At 38.0% G+C, this 26,998-nt stretch overlaps 1 protein-coding gene across 7 annotated transcripts in view; it reads right to left on the bottom strand.

Annotated features, from left to right (window-relative positions):
* Positions 1-26,998, bottom strand: part of Fgd4 (FYVE, RhoGEF and PH domain containing 4) — a 204,534-nt gene that overhangs the window by 134,813 nt on the left and 42,723 nt on the right. Inside the window, exons 1-2 of one of the 7 annotated variants that reach the window (XM_048802517.1) lie at positions 7,360-7,631; positions 4,730-4,786 (exon numbers count right to left, since the gene is read on the bottom strand). The exons of 4 other annotated variants lie outside the window; for them this stretch is intronic. Coding sequence is in view for 1 of the 3 variants with exons in the window: in XM_048802513.1 (XP_048658470.1) it covers positions 7,360-7,369 (10 nt within the window). In the remaining 2 variants the exon portion in view is untranslated. Of the gene's footprint in view, positions 1-4,729; positions 4,787-7,359; positions 7,632-26,998 lie in introns of those variants that run through there. 2 more of the 7 variants (XM_048802515.1, XM_048802513.1) reach the window with 2 other exon arrangements.

Genomic DNA, 26,998 nt, shown 5'->3' with positions numbered 1-26,998 from the left:
GGGCGCGGGCTTGGGGGAGACAACAAACTAAGGGGCCAATACATGTGAGCTTTTGATCAAATTTACACAAAATCTCTCAAGTTCTAGAGGGTTTCATTTGTAAGGAGAAAAGGCAAATTTTAGCAAAAATTTAATGATCAGCCAAACCCTTATTGTTGATACAAAGGGATTTATTTATGGCCTCTCATCTGATCTTATAAAGTCTAAACCTCAGAAAGAGAAAAGTATTAAAAAGAGAAAGAAGTCAAGTTATGTAAGCAAGGGTCCCTTGAGACTAGGACTAAGCTGGGTTTGTGAACATTTGAAGTATAAGAGTTTGAGGTCATGTATGCTGCAGAGGGGTGTAGGGGGGTGTGCAATGGTGGGTGAGATGAGTGTGTGTGCAGGAGATGCTGGGTGCACAAGAGGCAAATCATGGTTAACTAATGCTGCACACAACTCAGCTGGACAAGGTGTGGTAATAGGAATTCTTGCCCCACAACTTATTTTGCTGGGTGACTTCCAAACTATAACCTCTGAGATTTGAGGCCTTCATCTAAGAATCAGGTATAACATAACCCATCTTGTAACATCAGCCAGATCATAGAGATGAAACCTCTCTGATTGCCAGATGGCAGGACAGTAACTGTCAAGTGACTCTGCCACCAGATTTCCATGTTTCCTGGCTATGACCCAGACTGTACTTCAAGCCCTAACCCTGGCAATCAGCTAAATCCCAACTCTATTCCAATAAGCTCATGCCATGGGTTCTCCTCTTGAAAACTGAAATAGAGTCAGCAGACCTGGGTGCCCACAATAGCTGGCCAGTTCATAAGCATCCAGCTTCATGCTCTATGTGTCTGGCCCTGAATAGCAGAGCTGCCTGTGCTTGGGGGCAGCACCAGCTTGTCATCTTTGCTATAACTAGAAGAAATGCTGACTCTCTTGCCTTCTGTAATTGCTTTTTAAAAAACAAACAAACAAACAAAAAAACTTTAAGGAGCTGAAGGTATAGCTCAGTGGTAAAGTGCTTGCTCAGCATGCATGAGGGCTTGATCCCCAGCGAGGCAAAATAAATAAATAAATAGATAAATAACTTTATGAATAGGAATTCGTGTTTATTGAGAAAATAAAAACTAAAAAAGAAATAGCAAAAAATATCAGTATGTAGCTTCTTCCCCTTACCTAGCAATAACCTCTATTAATATCTTGGAGTACTAGTTCCAGACTCTAGTATATATTTATACTCACATACATGTATAGTTCACAAATATTTTACTTTACAAGAATAGCATATTATACATGCTACTGTGTTACATAAAATTGGGATTTTTCTGAACACCATGCTCAGTAAGAAATTTATGAAATCATTTTGACAGAGTCGTTTTTCATTTTTTCTCAATCTTGTCAAGTAGTCAGTTGAAAAGGAAACCTTGATGTATAATTAAGCTACTTAACTAATTTTTATTTTATAGAAAGTGGCACTGCTCAGGAACATAATTTCTCTAACAGTCCAATAAATGTCAGTACATTAATTTTAAGTTTTTTTTTTTTAAATAAACAAACTCTGCCTGAGAAGACTTACCACATGACTCAAAGGGGACCTCTTTATTCTCAGCTAATAACACAGTTTTCTGCTGTAGCTTAAGCTAATTCATTATTCAGAGTCACTACCCGACTTTCTAAAAATGTTTCTAATAATCTCTTAAGTGTTGTTCACTTTACAGGATTTCTAACCATCAGCTGAATAGTGATTGTTGACAGATGAAGGTTATGAATTTTAACAAGCAATTGGGATGTTATAATTTGGTCCTTTTCTTTAAAAATGAACAATACAGTGTTTGAAAGAATGGTAATGCCAGGGGAAAGTACTTACTCATGTGCTAACATGGGCGTACACACACATACTCTCCCTCTCTCCCCCCCCCATTCACTCCCCCCTCACTTCCTGCCTGAGCACCACCACCCCAAAAAATGCCATTGCTAGAAAGAGGATCAATGTTACTTTTGGTTTAATTTTTAAAAGACTAAAGGATTTTATATAGATTAAAACGCTGTATCTGAGACAATATGGCCCACAGTCACACTCAATGTGATTGATATGGTCACCAAGGAGACCCTGAGGCATTCCAGTTTATATAGAGGTTCATGACACAGGAGACTGAGGCTTTCGTACCAGTAGAGACAGACATTTGCTGTGAGCTGGAGAGAAGATCGAACATTCCTAACCACAGAAAGGAGGTTAAAAATTGTTAACTTTTTTCCAAGGGAAGGGAACCTCTCTTACTTGTACCAAGTCATTCAATCATTTTATTTGACAAACATTTACCAAGAATGTTATGCCACTTGTAGATAATCAAAAGAGTCTTGAAAAGTATTCCTTGTCCTCATGCCCCTTACAGTCTAGGATAGTAATTCTGAAAATGTGGTTTCTGGAGGCAGCAGTAGCAGTATGGCACTATTTGTTGGAAGATTTTAAGGTACAAATTCAATTTGTTTAGCAGACATGGGCCTATTTGAGTTTTTCATCTTTTCTTTTGTACAGTTTTGCTACGTGTGTCATTCAAAGTGACTTGTCTATTTCATATAAGTTGCAGAACATATTGGCATCAAATCATCCCTAACAATTGCTAATGATCCTGTATGCTGAATACTGACACTGGGATTGTCTTTTCTCATGATCAATTTCAATCAGGATTTATCAATTTTATTAAACTTTTCAAAAAACAAACTCTTTCTTTTATTTTCTCTATATTTTTTTGTTTTGTTTTTTTACTTTTATGATCATGATTACTTTCTCTCTACTTACTTTGAGTTTAATTTGCTCTGTCTGTAAATTCACAAGGTGGACACTTGGACCAATAGTGTTAGAACTTCTTTTTACTATACGTATATAAGTTTACATGCTTGCAAACCACCACAGTACATGCCAGGTTAACAGTTTTTATGGCAAAGTGGCTTTTCCAGCCTCCAATTACCCCCATCATAGTCAGAATCAAGACTTTCATGGAATTGTTTGTCTTAGTGTTTACTTAAAACTCAAATTGGGGGCTGGGGATGTGGCTTAGTGGTAGAATGCTTGCCTACCATGCCCAAGGCCCTGGATTCAATCCCCAGCACCCCACCACACACCCCCCCACACACACACACACCTCAAATTGGGTTATTGAGGAAAACTAATAAAACTTAACAAAGGTAGGGGGAAGGTCCCCATCATATGAACTACATGTAGGTGTACTAGCCAGACAGCCTAGAGCACTTACAGAACAAATCAGATAGTGTGGCAAGAACTGTTTTAAATGTATGATTCCTGATACTCACTTTCAATCCAGTGAGAGGGCTATAATCCAAACCTCCCTAAACCTTCAATGAAAAGACATTTAGAGGAAAAGTGCATCTGGGAAGATTTTGCCTGGAAATAACACTCAAACTGCTTCCATCTGGCAACATAAAGTTATTTCTTCTATCTTTCTCATGCAGAAATGTATAACCCAACTACGCCATCTGATGAGTGACAACCTTTTCATGACAGACAAATTCTTTCCTTCCTGCAATGTATTCAGAGCACTCTCCTAGGTGATGTGGTATGAAACAGAAAACATGGTCTGTGCTGGAGATCATTTAATAAAACTATAAGAAGCATTTGGGCTAATTTAGATTCTGAAAATGTCAAATTTCAGAATTCTCAGAACAGCAGAAGTCACAAAGTTGCCACTGAAATCTAGTGAGCAAGGTCCATGTTTTCAATAAAGGGTACGCAATCAACCCGGTATTCACATCACACAGAAAAACGAATCTCACATCATTTATGCAAATCAACTCCAGGTGGATCACAGACCTAAATGTGAAAGGTGAAACCTTAATAAAGCTTCTAGAAGTGTTACAGGACAACATCTTTAAGACCTTCAGGTATGCAAATACTTTTAAATAGGACACAAAGCCCTAAATTGTAAGGAAAAGACTCAACTTGGACATCATTGCTCAAATGACACCACAAAGAGCAAAAAAGAGAACTTTAAAAGGAAAACAAAAAAGAGGGGCTGGATTGTGGCTCAGTGGTGTGAGGCACTGGGTTCATTTCTTAGCACCACATTCATTCATTCATTCATTCATTAAAGGTATTGTGTCCATCCACAACTAAAATAATATTTTTTAAAAAAGGAAAGAAAAACACAAAATTGAAAAAAGAAAGCCTTAGAGGGAGGAAAATGTGTAATTCATGATTCTAACAATGGACTGCTATACAGTATAGAGCAAAAAACTTAGGAAAAAAATAAAATTAAGAAGATAATTAAAAAAATTTTTTTACAGGCCAGAGTTGTAAATGGGTACTTCACAAAAGAGGATCTCCAACAAACATAAAAACCATTAATTATAAAGAATAAGCAAATTAAAATCAAAATGATACCACTAGACACCTATCACATGGCTAAATGTTTAAAAACCAATACACGGTATTGACAAGTATGTGAAACAGAATATTCATACACCGGGAACACTACAGACTTTTAGACAATATTGCTGAAAGCTGAACAAATGCATGTGCCATGACCCAATATTTCCACCAAAAGACAAGTGACAACAATAATAGCACCTTTCATCATAAGAACTAAGGTCCATCACCAGCAGAATGGAAATGAAATACTATTCACAATGCAAAAGAACAAACGAGTGCAATAGTACGCAATGAATAGGCCACAAACTTTGGAAATAGATGATCTTGGGCTTGAATTCCAGTGCTGGTACTTACCATGTAATACTAACTATGTAGGCATGGGTATAATCTCATTGAGCCTGCTTTCTCCATCTGAAAAACAGGGTCACATCACCTATCTGATAAGGTTATTCTACGGACAGAAAGATTGTACGTATAACACAAAGCACTAATAGGACCTAATAAATAATAGCAATTATCAACCCCTTATATATATAAACTCTTTTTTATATATAAACTGCTTCTAGTAAAATAATAGCCTGATCTGCAAAATAAATCTGTAACATTTCCACTATAGAAAAGCAAAGGAGGTATGACTATTCTACTGATTCTACCATGTGGACTTTTGAGGGGAAAAAAGAAAAAGTACATGGATTGATTGTTCCCACTCCATTACGGAGAGACTGACCAACTCAGTGATCAGTGAAACTATGTAAGAACCAGGTCATGACATTTTATTATTTGGTTACTTTAAGAACTCTATATGCAATTGCAGCTGTTAGCTCTAATGCCAGAGGATCAAGTGAGTGGGAAAGATTAAACAAATGGGCAGGAGAAATGCCAAGACTGTATAAACTGCTGGACAGGAGTCCAGCTGGTTCAGTTAAAAGCTGAATCTTAGAAAACTATGAGCAGAGTGTGCTGTCTCTGAAGAGAGGCATATGACAGGTTGAGATGCAGAGAAAAACAAAAGAAAGAAAATGGGGACAAATCAAAGTGGGGAAGCTAGTATTAGTGTGGTAGTCAGACTCAATGAGTCTACTTTAAGTCTTACAGCTAAGCATTCATTATTTGTCAGAGATTGACATATAGATCGTATAATAAATCCTACTTTGTTTAAAATTTTACATATATAATATTTTAATGCTTATGATGCCTATATATACATAAAATCTTAAACTTAGCAGCAAAAAATAAAATGAAAAATTACTATTACTATGGATAGCACATAGTCAATAAAATTTTACTCATTTGTATAGAAAAGTCAGGTTCTCATTTTATGTTAACATCTAAACTAGCATAAATACTCTTTGATCTTTAAGTCAAGTTTAAAAATACTCAAATTTTCTGATCCAAAATTACACAGAGACTCCACATTTCTACATTTTGATTCTATAATCATATTATCCTCGCCATTTTTATTCTATCAAAATCTATCTTTGTGCCTTGAAGTTGTAAATAGAAGAAGCACTTAAAAATTTATGAGTAACTGAGTGCTCTAAACTTCATTCCATTCATTCCACAAGAAAGGTCAGCACAGCATCTTGGTGCAAGTCTGTGACACAGAGCTCTTCACAACAGGAATAAAGGAGGAAAGCTTCTCTCTTCTGTGGCTGAATTACTGCAAGAAGCTCAGGCCCTTTCTAATCTCATTTAAAAAAAAAAAAATAGTGACCAAGGTCTTGTAAGTCTGTATCTTCCTAGGCACCAGTATTTTCATAACTCATTCTTAATTCACACTATGTGCAAGGGTCTGTTTTCCATTCACAGGAGGCTTGGCACATAAAAGAACCTGCCTTAGGTATAATCCTCCTTCCATTTCCCTTCTGGTGTAGCTATTTGCAAAAAGATCTATAGATTCCATTCTATTTTGTCCCGATGAACAAAGCATAAGCTGGATGACACAAAGAAGTTTAAAAAGATGCAAGATCCTTAACTTTTAAACAAACATGTGCATAATTCAATATTTGTCCTTAAAGATCTAAGGTCAGGCTATTATTAATATCTTAAAATATTAAGTTCTGAGTTTTCAATTCTACATAGGATGATGGGACACGATGGGTTAAGAATATAAACACAACAGAACCCCGCCCCAGCACCTTGCAAGATTGCCTTAAAAATTTATGTTCTTACAGTTATTCACAAATCAAAATCTTTAAAAATCTGTAAATATCTAACAATAGTGGACGAGTTAACTGAATTAATTAATTAATTAGCCTGTAAGAGAATATCATACAGCTACTAAAAGATAATTCTTGAAAATTTTTAGTAACCTGAAATAATATAAAGTGGCAGGTAAAGTCATATCATAAAACCCACATACACTATGGCCTCAGCTTTGCAAGACAATAGAAACTAACAGGGAAAGCACCTCAACGTGGCATCACAGATTATACCTACCTGGATGTTTTTATTTTTTCCCTTTCTTATGTACCAAAAATATGTTTTAAAAAAATGGGTTTCTGAACAAAGACATTCCTCTAAAGTGGTTTGGGTTAAATATAAAATACTATGAGACCAATAAAGCCACAGTTGTTAGAAGGATCTGGTTAAGTCAACTAGACTTCAGATTCTGATAAATCATGCGAATTGATTTCAAGAAATCCTTAAAGGAAGAGAGTATGATATAGAAGACTCAGGGAGAAGGGGTCACATGGATTGCATTTGAACACAGCTCGATTCTACTCAGGAAAATGGCCGAGCTGTGAACCCATAAAGAGAAATGCCATTCCCTCAAGTAACTGCTCCTGGAAACTGAAAACATCAAATAGCACATCTTTATGAAAATCACAGCATGAAATGTTTCTAAACAAGATTCACAATAATTTTTCAATCATGGCACAAATACCAGCAATTTCATCTACTCAGATACTTGGTATACTCAGAAAACCCAAATGCTTTCTCCCTGAGTTCAGAAAAGGCAATCACAAAACAGCAGTACTCACAGCACCCCATAAAGGATTCCTTCCAAATAATGCCCAGCAGCACCTTTCACTTTTCTGATCAATTTATTTCCTGCTTCTGGAAGAAGGACTTGAATTGGTGGGATGTTGGTAAAATCTATAAGCATCCTGTATTTGGACAGCCAAAAAGCACGCATCTTGTGTTCAACATGTTAAAAAATTAAATAATGGGAAGTGCAGAGTTATGTTTCTTCACTGCTAGCTGTGATGCAGCCTCAAAGAACTACGCAAGTAATACATTTCGACATTCCACGAAGGTATTTCAAAATGTACTCAGAGGACTCGAGAATACTGTGGGTGGAATGGGAAGGATGGGGCCAACTACATGTGATTTAACCGTAGTTACAGTCTTCTGTTTTATAACTAAACCATGTTTTAAAAATAGCTTTTAGCCAGACACCAACTCGCCTGTAATGCCAGCTACTCATGAAGCTGAGGCAGGAAGATTGTAAGTTTGAGGACTGCCTGGGCAACTTGGTGAGACCTGACCTCAAAATAAATAATAAAAAGGGCTGAGCAGGTAACTCAGTGGTACAGCACCCTTGGGCTCAGTCCCCAATACTGCCGCCCCTACCACCTCCCCTCAAAAAAACCAAAGAGGTAGGCCTTGAAGGATCTTTAGGCTTTTTTTCATAGCCATTAGAAAATTTAAATAGTGAAGTTGTATATAAATTCTCCGCATCCCAAAAAAGCCATGGAAAGGTATACAGGTCAAACAGCAATTCCACTTCTTCATAAAAATATCTGGATTGGGGCTGGGGTTGTGACTCAATGGTAGAGCACTTGCCTGAGACATCTGAAGCACCGGGTTTGATCCTCAGCACCACATAAAAATAAATAAATAAAATAAAGGTATTGTGTTCATCTACAACTAAAAAAAAATATTTTTAAAAAAATCAGAGTTTTAATGTAGTAAAAGCATCAATAAGCAAATTTCTCATCCTTGTGTGTATAAATTACTTATTAGGAAGAATATTTTAGTTAATAGATCTCATAACATAGACATTTCAAAACACCTAAAGGTTTATCACCATGTAGACTCAACATTTACGTAATAATCCAAATTCTAATTTCCCTTTCCAAGGGATAGTTAGATGATGTAGTTGGAATCAAACTATAATACCTAAATTTAGTTCCAGTTTATAACACCACTTCTTCAAATATCAACTGAAAGTACCTGACAGTACTCTGAGAACACTTGAGAAAATGTTGATGTACAGGGTAAAAATCATTTAATACACTTATGAACCAACAAACAGAATCGTGGAAGAAACTGCTCAGAGAAGTATACATTAAAAATGTCAGTCTTAAAAGAAAAATTAGGTAAGAAAAATTAGGCCAAGAGTGTTAAGGCAGGCCCGGCACGGTGCCATACACCTGTAATCCCAGAGGCTAGAGAGGCTGAGGCAAGAGGATCATGAGTTCAAAGCCAGCCTCAGCAAAAGTGAGGCCCTAAGCAACTCAGTGAGACCCTGTCTCTAAATAAAATACAAAATAGGGCTGGGGATGTGGCTCACTGACTCAGTGCCCCTGAGTTCAACCCTGCAAAAAAAAAAAAAAAAAGTGTGTTAAGGCAGGCTGGATATTGCTATACTGACACTAGGGAGACAAGTTACATATACTTCAGAGCTTCTAACAGACTCTTTTTGTGCAATTTCCAAGACAATATACATCTAACTGATTAGCTCTTTCTTAAACACCCCATCATCCAGTATAATGCCTCCATGAGTGGGGATTTGGAGAGGTAGTAACCCATCTGCAACAATCAGTTGTTGTCAATGACACTGTCATTATTATAAGTTTTAGGAGCCAATCTCTATAAAGTGAAAGGTGTCATAGTGAGATGTGGAAGGTTCACATAGATTAGTGGCGTCTAACTGATGCCTAATGGTTTCCAAACCTCAGCAAGTCAAGCCACCATCTTCACCCAGGTTGGCTGAAAGTTGAAGGTGAGCTCAGCAGATGGAGGCTAAGTTTTGAACAGGAAGTACTAATGTTATGCTCAGGCATGAGTGACACAAATGAGGATGTAAGCATTTGGGTTTCTGTCTTTAGTCAGAGAAGTATGGCAGGAAACTTCAACCTACCCAGACATGCCAGTGACCTGTGGGCAAAAATTGGAACTTCCCTGCATGGCTACTTGGTACTACAGTGGCAAGGAGCCTAATGTGTATTTTTGGCCCTTGTTCTTGACGTCTTTTTCAATGTTTTAGCACTTTGAGCAGCAAAAGAAAAAAGAAAATTTATGTGGAATGTCTCCTGAAGATTGAATTTGATTGCACTTCGTAAATTTTTATGTATCTTTAGAATTGACTAGACCTTCTCACTGTTCAGATATTATGTGGATACAGCTGTAGAAAAATGTTGCAGGGAGTGCACTGAAATAAAATCTCTCATAAATGTGTGCTATTTTTCTGAGTTCGCTACTCATATGTTGGTTTGCTAGACTCTACAGAAACAGATTTCTCTCTCTCGATTTCACATCAAGTGATTTTGACCAATTTAATCATACAAACACTTAAATTTCAGAAGGCTTTAGGAAACACAATTTGTTAGAAAGCTAAATGTATAAAGCCCTCCTAAATTATTACATGGCTAAATAGGAAGTTTCATAAAAGGAAAATAAGCAAAGCTACTTATCTGCTCCTAACACCACCATCATTATATTCCATGTCTTTATAAAATCAACCTTATCATCAGTAATTGTCACCGACTTACTATGTGCTTGCCTCATTAGCAATCATAACAAAAAGATACTATGGGGCCCACTTTATAGATGGTAAAACTAAGACCATCCACAGATCATTTAAACTAAAAACTTCTGCCCTATGTCATTATTTCCTTGTGTTTTCCCTCTTAAAGGAACCTAAAACTTTCTATGCCTGGTAAACTTTCTCTAACTCCTGGTCATTTTCATAGCTAAATTCCTCAAAAGTTTGTATTGCATCTACTTTTAGGCAAATACTTTTACACATAACCCAGTACATGGGATCGTTTTAGAGTAACATATCTTGCAGCCCTGCAGTTCACCCAGCAATAGTCACTTTTATCTTAATTTGCTGACTGGCTATGAGAAAAAACAAGAAGAGTAAATTTGTCACTTCCTTAAGGTCACTTTGAGCCAGAAATAGCTTTCTGATTTAAGGTCGGCTTGCACTTCCTCTACAGTGGTAAGCTACCAGTGGTAAGCTGGTCACCAAGAAACAGAAAAAAACAAGACCTATGGGATATTAAAAATACTTTCCAAGTCTTTTCAAGTTGATTTCTTTCTCCACCACCACCATCCCCTCTATTTTGCCCATCTCCTATGTTTTGTTTTGTTATGATGGGGGAGGGGATGGGAGAAGCAACTGTTTGGGCAGATAAAGGGGAAAAAACCTTATTCCTATTTCAAACATGAAACAAATGTTTCACTTCCTTATTAAAAATATAAGGATACAACTGTAGCTACTTGAGAGACTGAGACAGAAAGATCATAACTTTGAGGTCAGCCTGGGCAACTTAGTGAGACCCTATCTCAAAATATAGAAAAGGAGAGGGATGTAGCTTAGAGTGAGGTAGAGCACTTGCCTAGCATAGATAGGCCCTGGGTTCATTCCCCAGTACTGCATAAAAAGAAAGAAAATTACAATATTAAAAAAAAAAAAAAAGTGTTAAATGCATTTCTTCTCTTTAATTTTACTAGTACAGACCACTGCTTTTTGACTTATAAATTCAAGACAGTTCACTGAGAAATGTGTAGGTACCAATGCATGTGGCAACTCATACTGCAGAAGGGTTTGTCTAATGTACACTGCCAAGGAGCACTTTTTGTGGTGACAAAAATGTTCTACATCTCTGACACATAATAAGGTAGCCATAACTGCTGGAAAGGATGTAGAGAGAAAGGAACATTTTTACACTGTTGGTGGGACTGTATATTAGTACAACCTCTACAGAAATCAGTATGGAGGTTCCTCAAAAAGGCTAGGCATGAAATCGCCCTATGACCCAGCTATACCACTCCTCCGTGTTCATCCTCAAGAATTAAAATCATCACGCTATAGCTAAACATGAATGCCCATTTTATAGCAGCACAACTGACAACAGCCAAACTATGGAACCAGCCTAGGTGTCCATCAACAGATGACTGGACAAAGAAAATGTGGTGTATATACACAACAGAGTTTTATTCAAACATAGATGAAATTATGTCATTTGCAGGAAAATGGACAAAACTTGAAACTCTTAAGTAAAATAAGCCAACCTCAGAAGGTCAAGGGGCATATGTTTGTTCTCTTATATGTGGAAGCTAGAGAATTAAAGAAAGAAAGAAAGAAAGAAAGAAAGAAAGAAAGAAAGAAAGAAAGGAAGGAAGGAAGGTATGGGAGTCGGGGGCGGGGGGCAGTGAGCTAGGCGTGAGGGGGTGACTGCAGAAAAACAAAGGAAGATGAGTAGAATAGAGGAAAGGGACTAGGGGGTAGAAGGAAGGGAGGGATCAGGGAAGTCCCAGGGAGGAATATTGGCCAAATTGTATTAGTAAAATGTGTGCATATACTAATATGTAACAACAAATCTCACCATATGTACAACTATAATGCACTAATTTAAAAACGTGGAGAAAAAAAATAAGATAACCACATGAACACTTGAAACATGGCTCATGTGACCAAAGAATTAAAATCAATTTTATTTGAGTTAATTTAATTTTAATTTTAAAAGGAAGCTTTGAGGGCTGGGGCTATAGCTCAGTGGTAGAGTGCCTACACATGTGAGGCACTAGGTTCTATCTTCAGCACCACATAAAAGTAAATAAAGATACTGTGTCCACCTACAACTAAAAATATACTTTAAAAAAAAAAAGGAACCTTTAAACTGTGAATAGCACAGTCTAGTCTCTGGGTATATCTTCCTGGTTTTTCGTTTTGTTTTTTAACTTTTTACTTTGCAATAATTATAGACTCAAATGAAACTGCAAAAATAGTAGAGAGGTTGAGTATTCCCTTCACCCAGTTTCCTTTAATGACTCCATCTTATAGCCAGGCCACTGACATTGGTACAAGGCATTTAGTTCTATACCATTCCATCACTTGTAGGGACTCATGTCAACAACCATCACCGTAATCCACATGCAGACCATTCCATTCCCAAAGAGCTCCCTTGTGCTACTCCTTTAGTCAACCCAACACCCTTTTCTCTGTCCTCCCTAACCCCTGGCCACCCTGAGTGCATTCTTCATCACTATCATTTTATTATTTAAAGAACATTATATAAGAGTAATCATACAGTAGTGACTTCTTGAAATTATTATTTTTTAACTTAGCCTAATGCCCTTGATACTCATTCAATGTCTTGCAAATACCAATATATTCTTGTGCACAAAATTCCATGTGTAGACGTACCATAGTTGGTTAAGTCATTCTTATTTTGAAGAACATTTGATTGTTTACAGGCTTTGGTCATTACAAATAAAACTGGTCTAACCATTCATGTACAGGTTTTAATACAGATCTAACTTTTCACTTCTCTAAGATAAATGCCCAGAAGTACAAATACTAGATTCAATGGTAAGTATCCACATGTGCATGTTTTCATTTGTCATCTGCATTTTCTTTTTGGTTAATTGTGTTAAATACTTTGCCCATTTTCTAATTAATCATTCAAACATGTTTTTTCCATTGAGTTTTGAGATTTTAGTATGTATTCTAGGCAGAGTTCTATGCCAAATGATTCCCCTGAAACCAATTTACATCTTGCCTTTTTTTCTAGGGTTGGGGTGGTACTGGGGATTAAACCTGTGGTCTCACACATGAAAACCACAGATTCTAACACTGAGTCACACCCCAGTCCTAACCCTATTGACAGTCTAATGCAGAACAAAACTTTTTATGTTAATGAAATTAGGTTTTTTTTTCTTTTATGGATTATGCTTTTGGTGCTATGGCTTAAAACTTTTTGCCAAACTATAGACACTGAAGATTTCCCCCCAATATCTTCTTTTAAAAGTTCATAGTTTTATATTTAAATCAAATTAATGATCTACTTGAGCTAATTTTGTATAAAGGTCTGAGGTTTAGACAGTTTTTGTTTGTTTGTTTGGGTTTGGGCATCCATTGGATAACCATTTACTGAAAAGACCATCCTTCTTGACTGTAATACTTTTGCACCTTTTGTTAAAGATCAATTGGCCATAGTAGTATGTGGCTATTCCTGGATTCTATATTTCCTGTGTTTGTCTATCTCTCTTTCAATACCACAGTCTTGATAACTATATGATGAATCTTAATATTGGGTAGATTGATTCTTCTCACATTATTCTTTTTCAAAATTGTTAACCTAGTTACTTTGTCTTTCCATGCAAACTTTAGAACAATCTTTTTCTAGAGCTTAAAAACCTTCCTAGAATTTTTGTAGGAATTGGGTAAACTTATATATCAATTTGAGAGAAGTTAAACTTTTGCTATGTTGAGTCTTCCAACCAATTAAGATAACATATTTCTCCATTTATTAACTAACTCTTTGATTTCTTTAATCAACACCTTGTAGTTTTTATGGGTATATCATTTTTGAAACTAGAAATGGTTTGTAAATGCTAAAAAAAAAAAAAAAAAACAAAAAAAAACAAAACCAGGAAGTCTAAATTTTGAAAGTCAAAATGATCTTGGTTAACAAAAATTTAAAAATCAAGAAAAAACACTTGAAGCAAATAAGCAAAATATGCCAAAAGATAAATTTACACAATTTATGAAGAAATGAATAGGACATGATAATAAATTTTTATTAAAACAGCCTACTGGGCAGATGAAACATGAAGAGAGTCACAGTAGCACCATTTCCCATTTTTCTGGGTTATGTAGTCTATAATACGCATCAAGCCTAAACATCAACACATGCAATATCTGCAAGAGGACTCTAAATTCCACAATTTCAACTCTGACATTATTTCATGAATTATGTATTAGAAGAGGTAGGGGAAGAATATAATGCTTTATGAATTTTGCTGCTTATATATCTATAGAGAGAAGATCAAGTAGAAATTTAATAATTCTGCTAAATATTAAATGTATGTAACTACGTGGCTAATTTATTAGAGCTATGAGGAAAGGTAGAACATATAAGAAAAATTGTAGACAACTAAGATTATTTAGCCCATATATGTGAATTCAGCAAGAAATACCTGGAAGGTAATCAGGAGGTTATGTACCTATACTCAGTTGAAATAAAGAACAATTTTTGCATTTTGTATGAGAATATATTCTCACCAGGAGGAGGATAAAATAGAATGCAGAGGATTTTACAAACCCTGAAATAAGGTCCTATTAAGTAAGACTGAAGTGGTTGTGAAGGCAAGAGGTGTGATTGTTGTGATTGTGCTCAAATCACATCAATCACTCAGAGGCAATGAACAATATGTAAGCATGTAATCCAGAACTTCAGACAACTACCTCCAGCTTTCAAGTCTGGCTGTGAAAGACCATGAATATTAGAGAAGAAGCAAAGGACAGTGGTTACAACTCCCTGTCCACACCATCTCTCCCAGAATGCGTTACCAGTCCTTGCTCAGCGACCTCTCAATGAATTGAGTGCCTAGCACCTCCCACAGAAAACGGAATTACAATTTCTGGTAACAAAGAAGAAGATAATGCCTGAAAACAAGTGTGGAAATTATTTTTGAAATTGTGGGTAGTGATATCATGCCAGAGAACTTGACAAAGGGATGGAGTATCAAAGCTTCTAGAAGAACTCCTCATACAGCATTACGTATGGTATCACAATCAACATGCCTCCTGCCCAGCACCCAGAGTCTTATTCCTAAATGCTTCACCGGACTTGGTAGGGTATGAGGAAGACAGACATGAAAAACACAAAGAGAAGAACCAAGGGCTAGGGACACAGCTCAGTGGTACAGAGCTTGCCTAGCACGTGTGAGGCACTGGGTTCAATCCCCAGCACAAGGGGTGTGGGGGAGGGGCGAGGAGAGAAAAATAAGAAACACTATCAGTCATATTTGACAATTATTCAGTAAAACCAAAATCAAGTAAAGGAAACTAGTATTGCCCCAAACATTTTTACAAATGATCAAAGTGAAGAAAAATATTCAAGTTATTTCCACACTTAAAAACAACTAATTGGTGCTCTCAAGTAAATGTATAACCAAAACCAAAATCATTAGATCAAAAGTCCAACAAACGAGCAGGGCACACATACCTGTAATCCCAGCTACTTGGGAGGCTGAAGCAGGAGAATCACAAGATTGAGGCGGCCCCAGCAACTTAGTGAGACCTTGTCCCAAAAAAGAAGAAAAAAAAAGAGGGGAGTTGGAAGTAAGGTGAGAGGTAGAGCAGCCCTGAGTTCAATACCCAATACTGAAGGAAAAAAAAAAAAAGAAAGAAAGCTAAAAGTAGAAAATAAATGGATCTAATACTAAATTCTATGAATTTTAAAGCTACAGGATGGATATAAACCGTGTTGAATCACTTCTGCAGTAGAGAAGTAATTTGATTTTTTTAAAAAATAGAACTCCAAATTGAATAGGGAGAAATTTACTTAAACCTAAGTGCTTAGAAAATTCAGGAAGCCATTTACTGTCCTGTATGACCAAACCCAATACATGGTTCCAGTTAATAAGCGAAAGCAGAAGCAACTCCTGCTTCCATCTGTTCTGTCCTCCCCTACAAATCTAGACACAGTTGCCCACTGAAGGCCTGAGTGGTGGAAAGCCCTGAGATCCTTTCTCCCCATCACTCACCCTTGTGCTTCCCCACCACCATTTCTACAGCCATCTGATTCTGCCCTTCATTGTTCACAGCAGCACCCGATCATTATCTTGAGAAGGGAAGTCTGTGGAAGCGAACTATTTCTCCACCAATAAGGCAGCCTGTCTTTATTAAAAAAAAGTCCAGTACCACAAGCAAATAAGATATATAAATGAATGCACACTTCCTTATCACTTGACAACCAACTAGTGACACAACCAGAGTATTATTCTGTTAATGAGAAATGTTTTAATTCTTAAAAAAATAAAAATAAAACTCAGTCCATCTATGAATTGTTAACACTTAAAATGTCTAAAACAGATAGTAAGAGAGGTGCTTTATATGTAAAAGATTTTAACTTAATCTCTTTCCAGATCTTGAAACCTTTCTTTGAGTGACAAGTACTTTTTACCAACTCATAACCTTAAGCCAAGAGTGTATTTTCAGTGCTGCTGAAAGCAGCCATCAGAATGTATTGGATTGATGATAGCCACAGATTCTTTGTCGCTACCTCCACCAAGAGGAGGTCTATTCTCTACTCCTTGACTCCAGGCTGGGCCTAGGACTGCTTAGTCCAGCAGAAAAGATGAGAAATCTCATTGTTCCAATTCTGAGCTTAATTGTGTGTGTGTGTGTGTGTGTGTGTGCACGCGCGCGCTTCTGTCTGTGGTGCTGGGGATTGAACCCAGGACCTTGTGCATGCGAGGCAAGCACTCTACCAACTGAGATATATCTCTAGCCCTCGAGCTTCATTTTTAAGAGGCCTGGCAACTTCTTTCTTCCTACTTTCTGGAGTCCAGCTGCCATGTTGTGAGAAGATACACACACACACTCAAGCCAACTTGGAGAAGAATCAAGACCCAAGCTGAAAATCTCAACTAAGATCCCAGCTGACAGCACCTACTTGTCAGTCATGTAAGTGGGGCATTGTGGAAATAAATCCATACACATAATCAAGATACCCATGCTGACAGTACAGATGAGAGATTAGCTATCCTTACCAAACTCCAAATTGCAAAATAGTGAGCAAGAGAATAATTGTCATTTTAAGGTACTAAATTTGAGGATGATTTGTGTTATGCAGTAAGAGATAACTGAAACAAAAAGTATTACCAGAAGTAGGGATTCTGATGTAACAAAAAAAAAAAAAAAATATGTACTGGTTTTGTGTCCATTTGGTAGACAAAAGCTGGATGCTATTAGGAAAGATTTAAAAACAGTATAGAAATATTAATGGTAGCTGAAGAAATGAGGAACTAAGAATAATTAGTAAAGTTATTTAATGCAGTAATGTGGAAAATTAAAAGAGTACCTAATCAATTCATGGATCTAAGAAGAATTCCAAGAAGAATGCTGAAAGTGTCAAGTGGCTTATTTAGCAGCCTGTGATAAAATGCAGGAATAGTGAACCAAAAAAGAAACTGGTTCTTTTCTAAGAATTAAGAGGAAATATAAAAGCTTGGACGTGGGTTTAGAAATCAAACTATTCCTCATTTCTGCATCTTAGCAAAAGACACTCAAAGTAAAAAAAGGCCTCAGGGCGAAGATCACAGCCAGTGCTGCCAGTTCCACAAAGCCACAGGATGTGGTTTTAAGGTCCTCTGATGAGATCTCACGAAGATTTTTAGGTGGTCGCTTGTACTTTCAGTTAGACCAGAGAATCTAAAACTGTGTACATCAGACTCAGCTGGGAGGCTTATTAAAACCCAGTTTGCTAGGCCTGACCCTCCTACTTTCTAATTCAGCAGGTCTGGGGTGGGACCTGACCGCTGTAATAAGTTCCTAGGAGAATCAAGTACTGCTGGTTTTCAAAAACCAGGCTTTCTAAATCTTAGAGCTGGACCAAAGGCTTTGAAGAATTTTAAGGGTGTGTGTCTTGAGAACCATCTGAAAGACAGAGAGCTTCTATAACAAGAAAGTTATTTTCACACCACATTGTCTTAAAGGTGATCCCAGGTAAAGAGAATCCTGTTTTAAAGAGATTTGTAGGAGTGTTTTTTAACCTAATGTTGTCAACCCCAAGGAGATCCACACAAACCACCCCCTTTTAAGAGAAACATAACAGTGGAAGCTCCAACAGCCCTAAGAGAATAGATGGTTCAAAATGAAACCAGTGGGGCCAAGAGGACAGAGATGAGACCCACAGAGCCACCCAAGTAGTAAACTGGTCCCTAAATGAAGACATTCACCTAGCTGGAGGTTAGAACTGCTATAGACCACTGAGAGTTCTGTGACTCCTGTTTCTTTCTCCTGCCTCTATAAAACAATAATGTAATGAGATAATTTACATCTGATACAATTCGCTCATTTAAAATTTATAGTTCAAAAGTTTTTACTATACTCAGATGCACACAGCAATTTTAGATGGCTCCATCTCATCAAAAAGAAATCTATATACCTTATAGCAATCACCGCCCCCTGCAGCCTCCCCTGCCCGAAGCAAACACTAGGCTACTATCTCTATAGATCTGCTTATTTGAGACATTTCACATAAATGAAATTTTACAGTATGTGGTCTTCTGTGGCTGGCTGCTTTCACTGAGCATATTTTCAAGGTTCATCCATATTGTAACAGGTACCAGTGCTTCGTTTCTTTAATGGCTGAAAAATGTTCCATTCTATGGACGCAGACCATTTTACCTATCCATTTATCAGTTGATGGACATTTGGATCGTTACCACATTCTGGCTGTTATGCTGCTGCCACAAACACGCATGTATAGTCTTTCGTGTGGACTTGCTTTCATTTCTTTGGGGCATATGCCTAGGTATAGAATAGTTGAGTCTTATGACAACTCTAGGTTGAAGTTTGGGGAGAACCATCCAGACTGTTTTCCAAAGCAAATGCACCATCATTTTACAATCCTTCCAGCAGTGTGTGAGGGTTCGAATTTCCCTGCAGCCCTTAATTCCTTTTTGAAAGGGAGTATCTGTTATAAAATTTCTGTGCCTGCCTCACCCTTGTGGGTTGGGTGGCAAGGGGGAAGGGTGAATAACTCATCCCTTTTGGAACTCAGACAAGATGGCATATGTTGACACATGGTGACCTATGGACTTCTGGGTCCCAACTGAGCTCCCATTCAAACCTCAGGACACCAAAGCCGTTCTAGCACCCAGCCTGGTATGGCATGAAATAGAACTTTGGTTGGTTCACTTACTAAATCATGGAAGAAAATAAAATGCTGTTTTAAGCTACTAAATGCTGGTGTGGTTTATTATACTGCATGCAGTCAATAACCAGAACAAAGCCTCCCTTTGGTGATATTTTAAACTTGGTTCTCTTTGGTCTATAAAAAAAATGCAATATAGAATAAACCTTCATTTCCTTCTGAAAATGTAATGCATTATACCTAGGATCAATTTAACAACATTTATACAGATGAATCATACTTTCTAGTCTCAGGAGAGTTTCCTTAAGACCAAGCAATTGGTAATGGCAAAAATCTAGAGTTTCACCCTGTGCAGAAGGTTCACACCTATAGTCCTAACTACTTACCAGGCTGAGGCAAGAAAATTGCTTAAGCCCAAGATCTCAGGGCTAGCTGGGCAAATAGTAAGATCTTGTCTCTTACAAAAAAGAAAAAAAAAATAAGAGTTTACATGTTCAGCAGAAAACAATGAGCAGCTAGCTTACATGGGCCATCAAGATGATCTGGTCATGGCCAAGGATAAGCAATCTCAGCATCAGCTGACATCCCTCAGTGCCTGGTAAGGCACACTAGGGCTACACACAATTCTGAGGAAAGGCCCTGTGTATTAAGTAAATTCTCAACAGAATTAAGAAGTCAGCAAGAGATGCACAGATGCCAAACGATATATGCTAATAACCAAGGGGACAAAAATCCTCAAGGTTCTCAGAAGGAAGGTCTTTACTTGTCAATATGACAACCAGCAAGGAAATTTAACATGCCTAACTTCAATAAGAACTTGTAAACTCTTCTTTCTCTTGCAAGAAGGCAGCTGCTGCTCTGTGCGCATCTTTGGATTTAGGGGTCCTCACATGTCTGATCTATTCACCCCTGTCTTTCGGGCCATCCTATGATGGCCCAAACAGCATAAGAGAGCTTAGAGGCTTTTTGAATCCCTAGAACAGGAATGATGATAGTAACTCCCTCATACGACTACAGATCTATGCTTATAATTTTTGCAAGATAGTTCTTAGAAAAGTGCCAGACACATATAAATGCTCCGTATTCCACAGTGAACAAAATATGTGATAAATCTGTTCAATAAGAAGTGTATCTGCTCTAAAACAATGATTTTTCAAGGAAAAAACTGATTTTTAAATAAAAGGCTACCAACTCATGCATCTATTAAGGAACTGGTTTAAACAAACTGTAGTATAGCAATAGAGTAAAATATTATGCTATCTTTAAAAATACACAGTACATAAAGAAAGTAAATTTTGCAAAATTCATGTGGAAATTTCCCAAAATATATAAATAAGTGAACACCAAATTGAAAAAATAGACAATTCTATTTTTAAATAAGTATATACTGTATACACACTCAGAAAAAACCCTGGTAGGGCTGAGGATGTGACTCAGGCGTAGAGTACTTGCTTAGCATAAGTGAGGCCCTGAGTTTAATTCCCAGCACTGTAAAAACAAAGAAGAAAATCTTGTAGAAACCACCAGGCTAAATTGACACCACAATGTGGGTGAGAATTTCACTTTCTACAAAACATATGAAGCACATGTGACTTTCACAGCCAGGGAAACATTCATGGAAAGGCACACAGATCCTCCTAAAACACAGCATGCTGTTTTACCTGTGCTGGCTCACACAGTTGCAATGTCCACTCTTCTCTCAGTATCAAGCAGCTCGGGTCTGTTTTTAGAACAGGGTCAGAGGCTGCTCGCTACATGAGCTGTTTCCTGGAAAAGGGCAGCTATTTTAATTAATGAACATTCTGCTGTAAGAGATCATAGAGAAAGAAACACACCACCTCTTTGGCAAGTTAAAGAAGGTGAAATAAAATAAGGTGAAAATCTAGAAGTACTTTAAAAGGCATCCAATGGTATTGTGTACTAAGCATTTTATGTCCATTCTAATGCTATGATAAGTTAACCTCAGTTAAAAACTCCTCAAGGAACAGATCTAAATCAATTTCCTTAATTTCTCTTAAATTAAGATAAGAGAGCATTTTATTATTCTATCTTCTTATAATAAGCAAACACTGGTCGAGGGTGGGGGGAATCAGAGGAGAGACAAAAATACAGAAATAGAACAAGGTTTCTTTTTATTTTATTTATGTTTTGTTGAGGGTGGGGCCAGGGATTTAAACCCAGGGCCTCACCCACACTAGGCAAACACTCTTTGAACTACACCCCAATTTCATTAAATTTCTCTTCAGTCAAATATTTAATGAGCGCCTACATGCAAAACACTACACTAAATCCTACACTTACTAGAAGACTTAAAATTGTGGTTGCTGTAAGCATGAATAACAACATAAGCACCTCTGCAATTCATTAGATTCTCCCAAGGTGTATATGAGATGATACGGTTCAAATGATAGCTGCTATGGAAACTTCAATTACGTGTTTTAGCTTTCCAATTCTCCAACTCTGAAGAGCCAGCAGCAGGGAAAGGAGGTGAGAATTCTCCAAGGACTGGGAGATTTCCCAAATCCCCATACTCTTCTCCACCAGAAAGCAGGTAGGTTTTCCCCAAAGATCAAAGAGGAGGCTCTAGGAAGACCCCACTGCACTGTGTTTAGTAAGTACATTCCAGGCACAAAAAGAAGAAAGGGGTTATTGTCCTCTTGCCAAACCATAATCCTCACGACAGGTGACAGTCACAATTATACTGAACTCCACCCACATCCTCTTCACTCAATACTCCCCTAAATTCCTTGCATTTGTGTCTGCTTCAGAACCCCTAAAGTGCTTTTTTATTTATTAGTTTAGTGAGTCAAGTAGCTTTGAAGATTTCTACCTAATAAAGCATATTTAATTGAGATGCTGAGCTCTGAGAGAAGTTCTGGGTTTCGAATGATGTCCTCTACAGAGGCCTTGCCTGCAACACATCTTGTAGGGAGGGCTGATGGTTAATTTTATGTGTCAACTTGGACAGTACTTGGATGAATTAACATCAGCTGAAGGCCTAAACAAAACAGAAAGACCAGCCTTCAGAAGAGGAAGGAATTCTCCAGCAGATGCCTCTGGCCTCAGTCCACACCACTGGGTCTCCTGGGTCTTGAGTCTACTAGCCCACACTGCAGACTTGCCAGCCTCCATAATCCTAGGAACCATTTCCTTATATAAAACAAACAAACAAACAAACACACACACACACACACACACACACACACCATCATTTCTGTTTCTATGGAGAATTTTGACTAACACAGTGGGTGTCCCTTGGAATGTTATAACCTGGCTACTGGCAGTTTAACTTCTATATAGCAGGAGTTACTCAATGAGGGACAAATGGCCTCTCCAGACTAGGGTGGCCTGACCTTTCTTCCTGTCAAGGTGATCTCAAGCAAACCATGCTGTTTGGGGGTGCAGGACTATCCCTGAAATGGCCACAGCGAGGAACTTCTTAATATCCCTACCAATGGGATTCTAAGAGCAATGAGTTTTGGAAGCAGTTCATAGTCTCCTCTTTAAAACTCAAAAAACACACAATTAGACCTCAGCAATGACCTGCTGAGGTCACTGTGGAAAGGAGAGGAAAGAGGGGAAGTAAGGACAACAGGCAGTGGTAGAGAGTACAATGACCTCTGATTCAGTGTGTGATGCAATCGTCTTCCACTGTGAATGGTGAGTTATTTGTGCTTTCCCCCAAATGCCTCAGTATTACCAATAACCAACCCAAACAGTCCTGGAGCTCCTCTATCCAATTATCATCCCTTAAGCAAACCTCTGCTTGGCTAAGTTGGCTCACCTTCCCATGGGTGCCTGGAGCCAGTGACATCTCTCTCACCAACCTTTAGAAGAATTCCTTGCACATACACATTTAAAAATCTGCTTTCTTGAGCTAGGGCTGTACCTCAGGGGCAGAACGCTTACCTACCATTTGTGAGGCACTGGGTTCAATCCTCAGCACCACGTAAAAAATAAATAAAATAAAGGCATGATGTCCATCTAAAACTACAATCAATCAATCAATAACAAATCTACTTTCTCTTGTTTGTATCATCTCTCACTTTCCTCTCATTTCCACCATGTATACCCACTCTATCACTACTCTTCTCTGACATTAATCCTTATCTCAAATTGGAGTTGTAGGTAGAACCTAAATAATCATTCTACTTAGAGAAGAAACAACAGGCAAAAAGAGACAAAGTGACCTGTATTACTTCAGACTGTAAATTAGTGTTAAGACCCATTTCCTAGAAACTCTTACTTTAACATCTTTTGCATAGGGGGGGCAGTAGATAGTTATTGAAAGCCAAGGATGTCAAGTCATGTTGTATTTATTCTACCACTTAGGAAACCATGACCCTTAGTATTAAGTTAAACTCTTTGTGCCTTGGTTTCCTCACAAATAAAACTTAGAATAATAATAGTATCTACTTTCACTGGGGTTTTGACCACACTTTGAGACAAAATGGGTAAAACATTTTGAATACTATCTGTCATACAGGAATACTATCTGTCATACAGGAAGTTCTCAATAAACTTTATCCATTCTTATGTTTTTGTTATTGTTTAATCAGCCTTTAAAAGATCATCAAGAATAAACACCCTACTTGCATTTTCTTCTTTAATCTCTTGTAGGATCATGAATTTCAGCTGGATGAGGCTAAATACATTGAAAAAAAGATGATTAATCCAGTGTTCAAATACATAGTATGCTTCATTGGGTCACATGCAAATAAGAGCTTAGGAAAAACTAAAAGAGGGCTGGGGTTGTGGCTCAGTGGTACAGCACTTGCCTAGTATGTGAGAGGCACTGGGTTCAATTCACAGGACCACATATAAATAAATGAATAAAACAAAGGTTCATCAATATCAAAAAAATAATTTTAAAAAACCTAAAAGAAACTTGGAATCAAAAGGAAATCAAACCTCAAAGAACATTTCTACCTGTTGAAATGGCTACTCAATGGCTATGTGAATCAAGTATCTTAAAAGGACAGATTCCTTCTGGGATCACCCTATAGAACACCAACAAAATGGTCTTCACATGGCTACATGGTAAAACCTGAGTAACAAAGACACTGTGTGGTCCCTTCCTCTGCATTTTTGACCTCAGGTCTATACTCCCCACACTCCATTACTCTGCCAGGGCGCCACTGCTCCGTGGGGAAGTGGGCAGGTGGTCAGAAGCCTGAGTTCCCATTCCAGTTCTCACACAACCCCTTTCAAACCTCAGTGCTACCAATGACACCACCTGCCCCACCTACTTCACAAGTTTTCAGAACAAAAACAGTAAGACAGGTGGTAAGACAGAGATGCTTCCAGGTTTGCTGCACTGAGAAAAGAAATACCATACCCATGCTCAGTGCCTGCCTGAGGTAACTGCCATGCAGAGTTGAACAGAATGGGTTACTGATGTTTAAATGATGACACTCGAATGATATATTCCTGGGCTGCATACTCTTTAAACTAACTTGTTGCCCAAAGAGTGTTTTAATCCACAACAATGTTTACTCTTGACACTGACATTCTTAATTACATCGTGAAGGGTGTTTTGTTTCAAGATTTTAGAAGAAGGCAGCTCTTTCTTTCAAGCTATGTGACTTAGAATAAGCCACCTGAACTTTTGGGTTTCGTGAGCTTGTCCATGGTCACTGTTTTGAAGGAATAAGACATTTCTATCCTTTCTCTTCCAGGCTAGTCTCTAAGGAGCCAATGAGATCAAACACACCAAGCTATGAACTAGAAAGTAGCACATGGACGGCCCTATTCAGTTGGCATCTGAGAAAGTAGTCGCATTTCCATCCAAGAGCTCACACTTGAATTTCTAAAGTTGTCTCAAGCGTATTCTCTAAGTGATGTGAGTTAACACAAGCCCACTGATCCAGGAATTGTAAGAAATTAGGTTAAAATCTCCCCACAAAGGCAATACAGGGTGAGTAAAAGACTCAGCAAAAAAAAAAAAAAAAAACACATTAGCTGTGATTCACAGCACTTGTGCTGCATTTTCTTCCTGCTCTCACTGCCTTGTATTGTAGCTGTGGCCCAAGTTAACACAGAGTGAGCAGATGGAAATTACAGTGCCCTTAGAGCATCGCCTGAAGCATCAACCATACATATTTCAAGAGGCGTGACCTTCTCGTATTGAATTTGGCCCTTGGATGTTGCCAACCTGGAAGATCTTCAGTTAAGACACAAAACTAAAAGGAAGGAATGTCTTCTTCTCTTTTTCTCTAAGGCAAGAGGTTTTTCAAATTGTGGTTTTGTTCCATTAGTGGACTGATAATAAAACACCACAGTGTATAAGCACTCAGAGAGTAAGTTGTGGTTCAGACACACATGGACTCACTTGCACGCACACAGCCTTGGACAAGGCTATACATAAAGCTGGAAAGCCAAGGTTCTAAAGGACAGTCACTGACGGTTGGCCTGGAACCAAGTGGCAAACTTTAACATTCAGTTTCTCCAGTAACACTTCTTTGCAAAAGTTCATCACCATGACAAAGAAAAGAAGACAGTTTAAAAGGTTGGACTATGGAGAGGAAAGTTTTTCTTCCCACTTCAGCACATTGGTTGCAACTGGTTACTAATAAACCCAGATTGCTAATACATTTTCAGAACAAGAGACAAATAGGAAAAGAATCAGTAGGGAGAGGGTTCCAGGTATAGCTCTAGGTAAGATTTTGCTCATTACTCTAAATAATCCCATATGATAGCTGCTGTGACTTTATAATTTTGCATTCTGAGTGATGAAGGTTGCTTTCTTATTGACATAGGACTGCTAAGTATGGTCACTAGCACCTACTGACCAGCAGCAGTATCTGGTTTGAGGTGTATAAGGGTCTACATTTAGAATTACAGGTAACCAGAAGGTAGAACCCAGAACATCTTCCAGTCTCTTTTCCCATAAAAAGATTACACCTAAAGCAACATCTCAGTTGCCACAGAACTGCATGTAACTCAAGGAACAAGACTGACCAGTAATTAGTTGTCAGATCTTGGGAAAGACAAGTTCTATGCCCCCCTATTTGTGCATCTACAAAATAAGAATAACAATGCCTTACCTCCTTTAGATTCACAAATTTTCCAACAACTAGAATTTTACAATTTATGCCCTTAAGGTGATATATCCTTGCTGGGTTCGGTGGGGCACACCTGTAATCCCAACAACCTGGGTGGCTGAGGCAGGAAGATCACCAAGTTTGAGGCCAGCCTCAACTACTAAGTGAAATCCTCAGCAACTTAGTGAGACCCCCCCCTCAAAAAAAAAAAAACTGAGGCTATAGATCCAGCTAAATTGTAAAGCTCCCTTCGATTCAATTCCCAGTACCAAAAAAAAGATACATCCTAGAAAATAATTCTGTCACCAGAGGTAAAACAAAAATATGTGGCACAGAAATAAAGTCTAGGGCATACATTCTTTTCCTGGGGCACCCTGACTGACTACGGTCTATCTTCTACCTCTGAAGGTTTGGCTGACCAGACTCCTTAATCTTACCAGTCGGCCTAGAATTCTTCCCTCTCTGTTGCCACCTAGTGGCAGCAGGATTCACAGGCCTGCAGATCAAATATTGCCTCCTAGGGTTCCAGAGACTGCCTTTCATCCCCTGAGCAACCAACTGCTTTCCTCAGCTACCAGGCAGGTGGGAGCCAAGAGAGCACTGCTTGGTTTTCATTCTCCCTCCCAAAGCTGGTCTTCATGAAGACAAACGTCATTGCCAAAGAAGCCAGCACATCAGAAGCCCCTACATTGGCTAATTTTTTTTTTAAGAGAGAGAGAGGGGGGAGGGGGGGG

The sequence above is a fragment of the Marmota marmota genome, unplaced genomic scaffold (assembly GCF_001458135.2).
Source record: "Marmota marmota marmota unplaced genomic scaffold, marMar, whole genome shotgun sequence".
Lineage (NCBI taxonomy): Eukaryota > Metazoa > Chordata > Mammalia > Rodentia > Sciuridae > Marmota > Marmota marmota.
The sequence above is the reverse complement of the archived record's forward strand: the minus strand, read 5'-3'. Positions and strand labels throughout refer to the sequence as shown.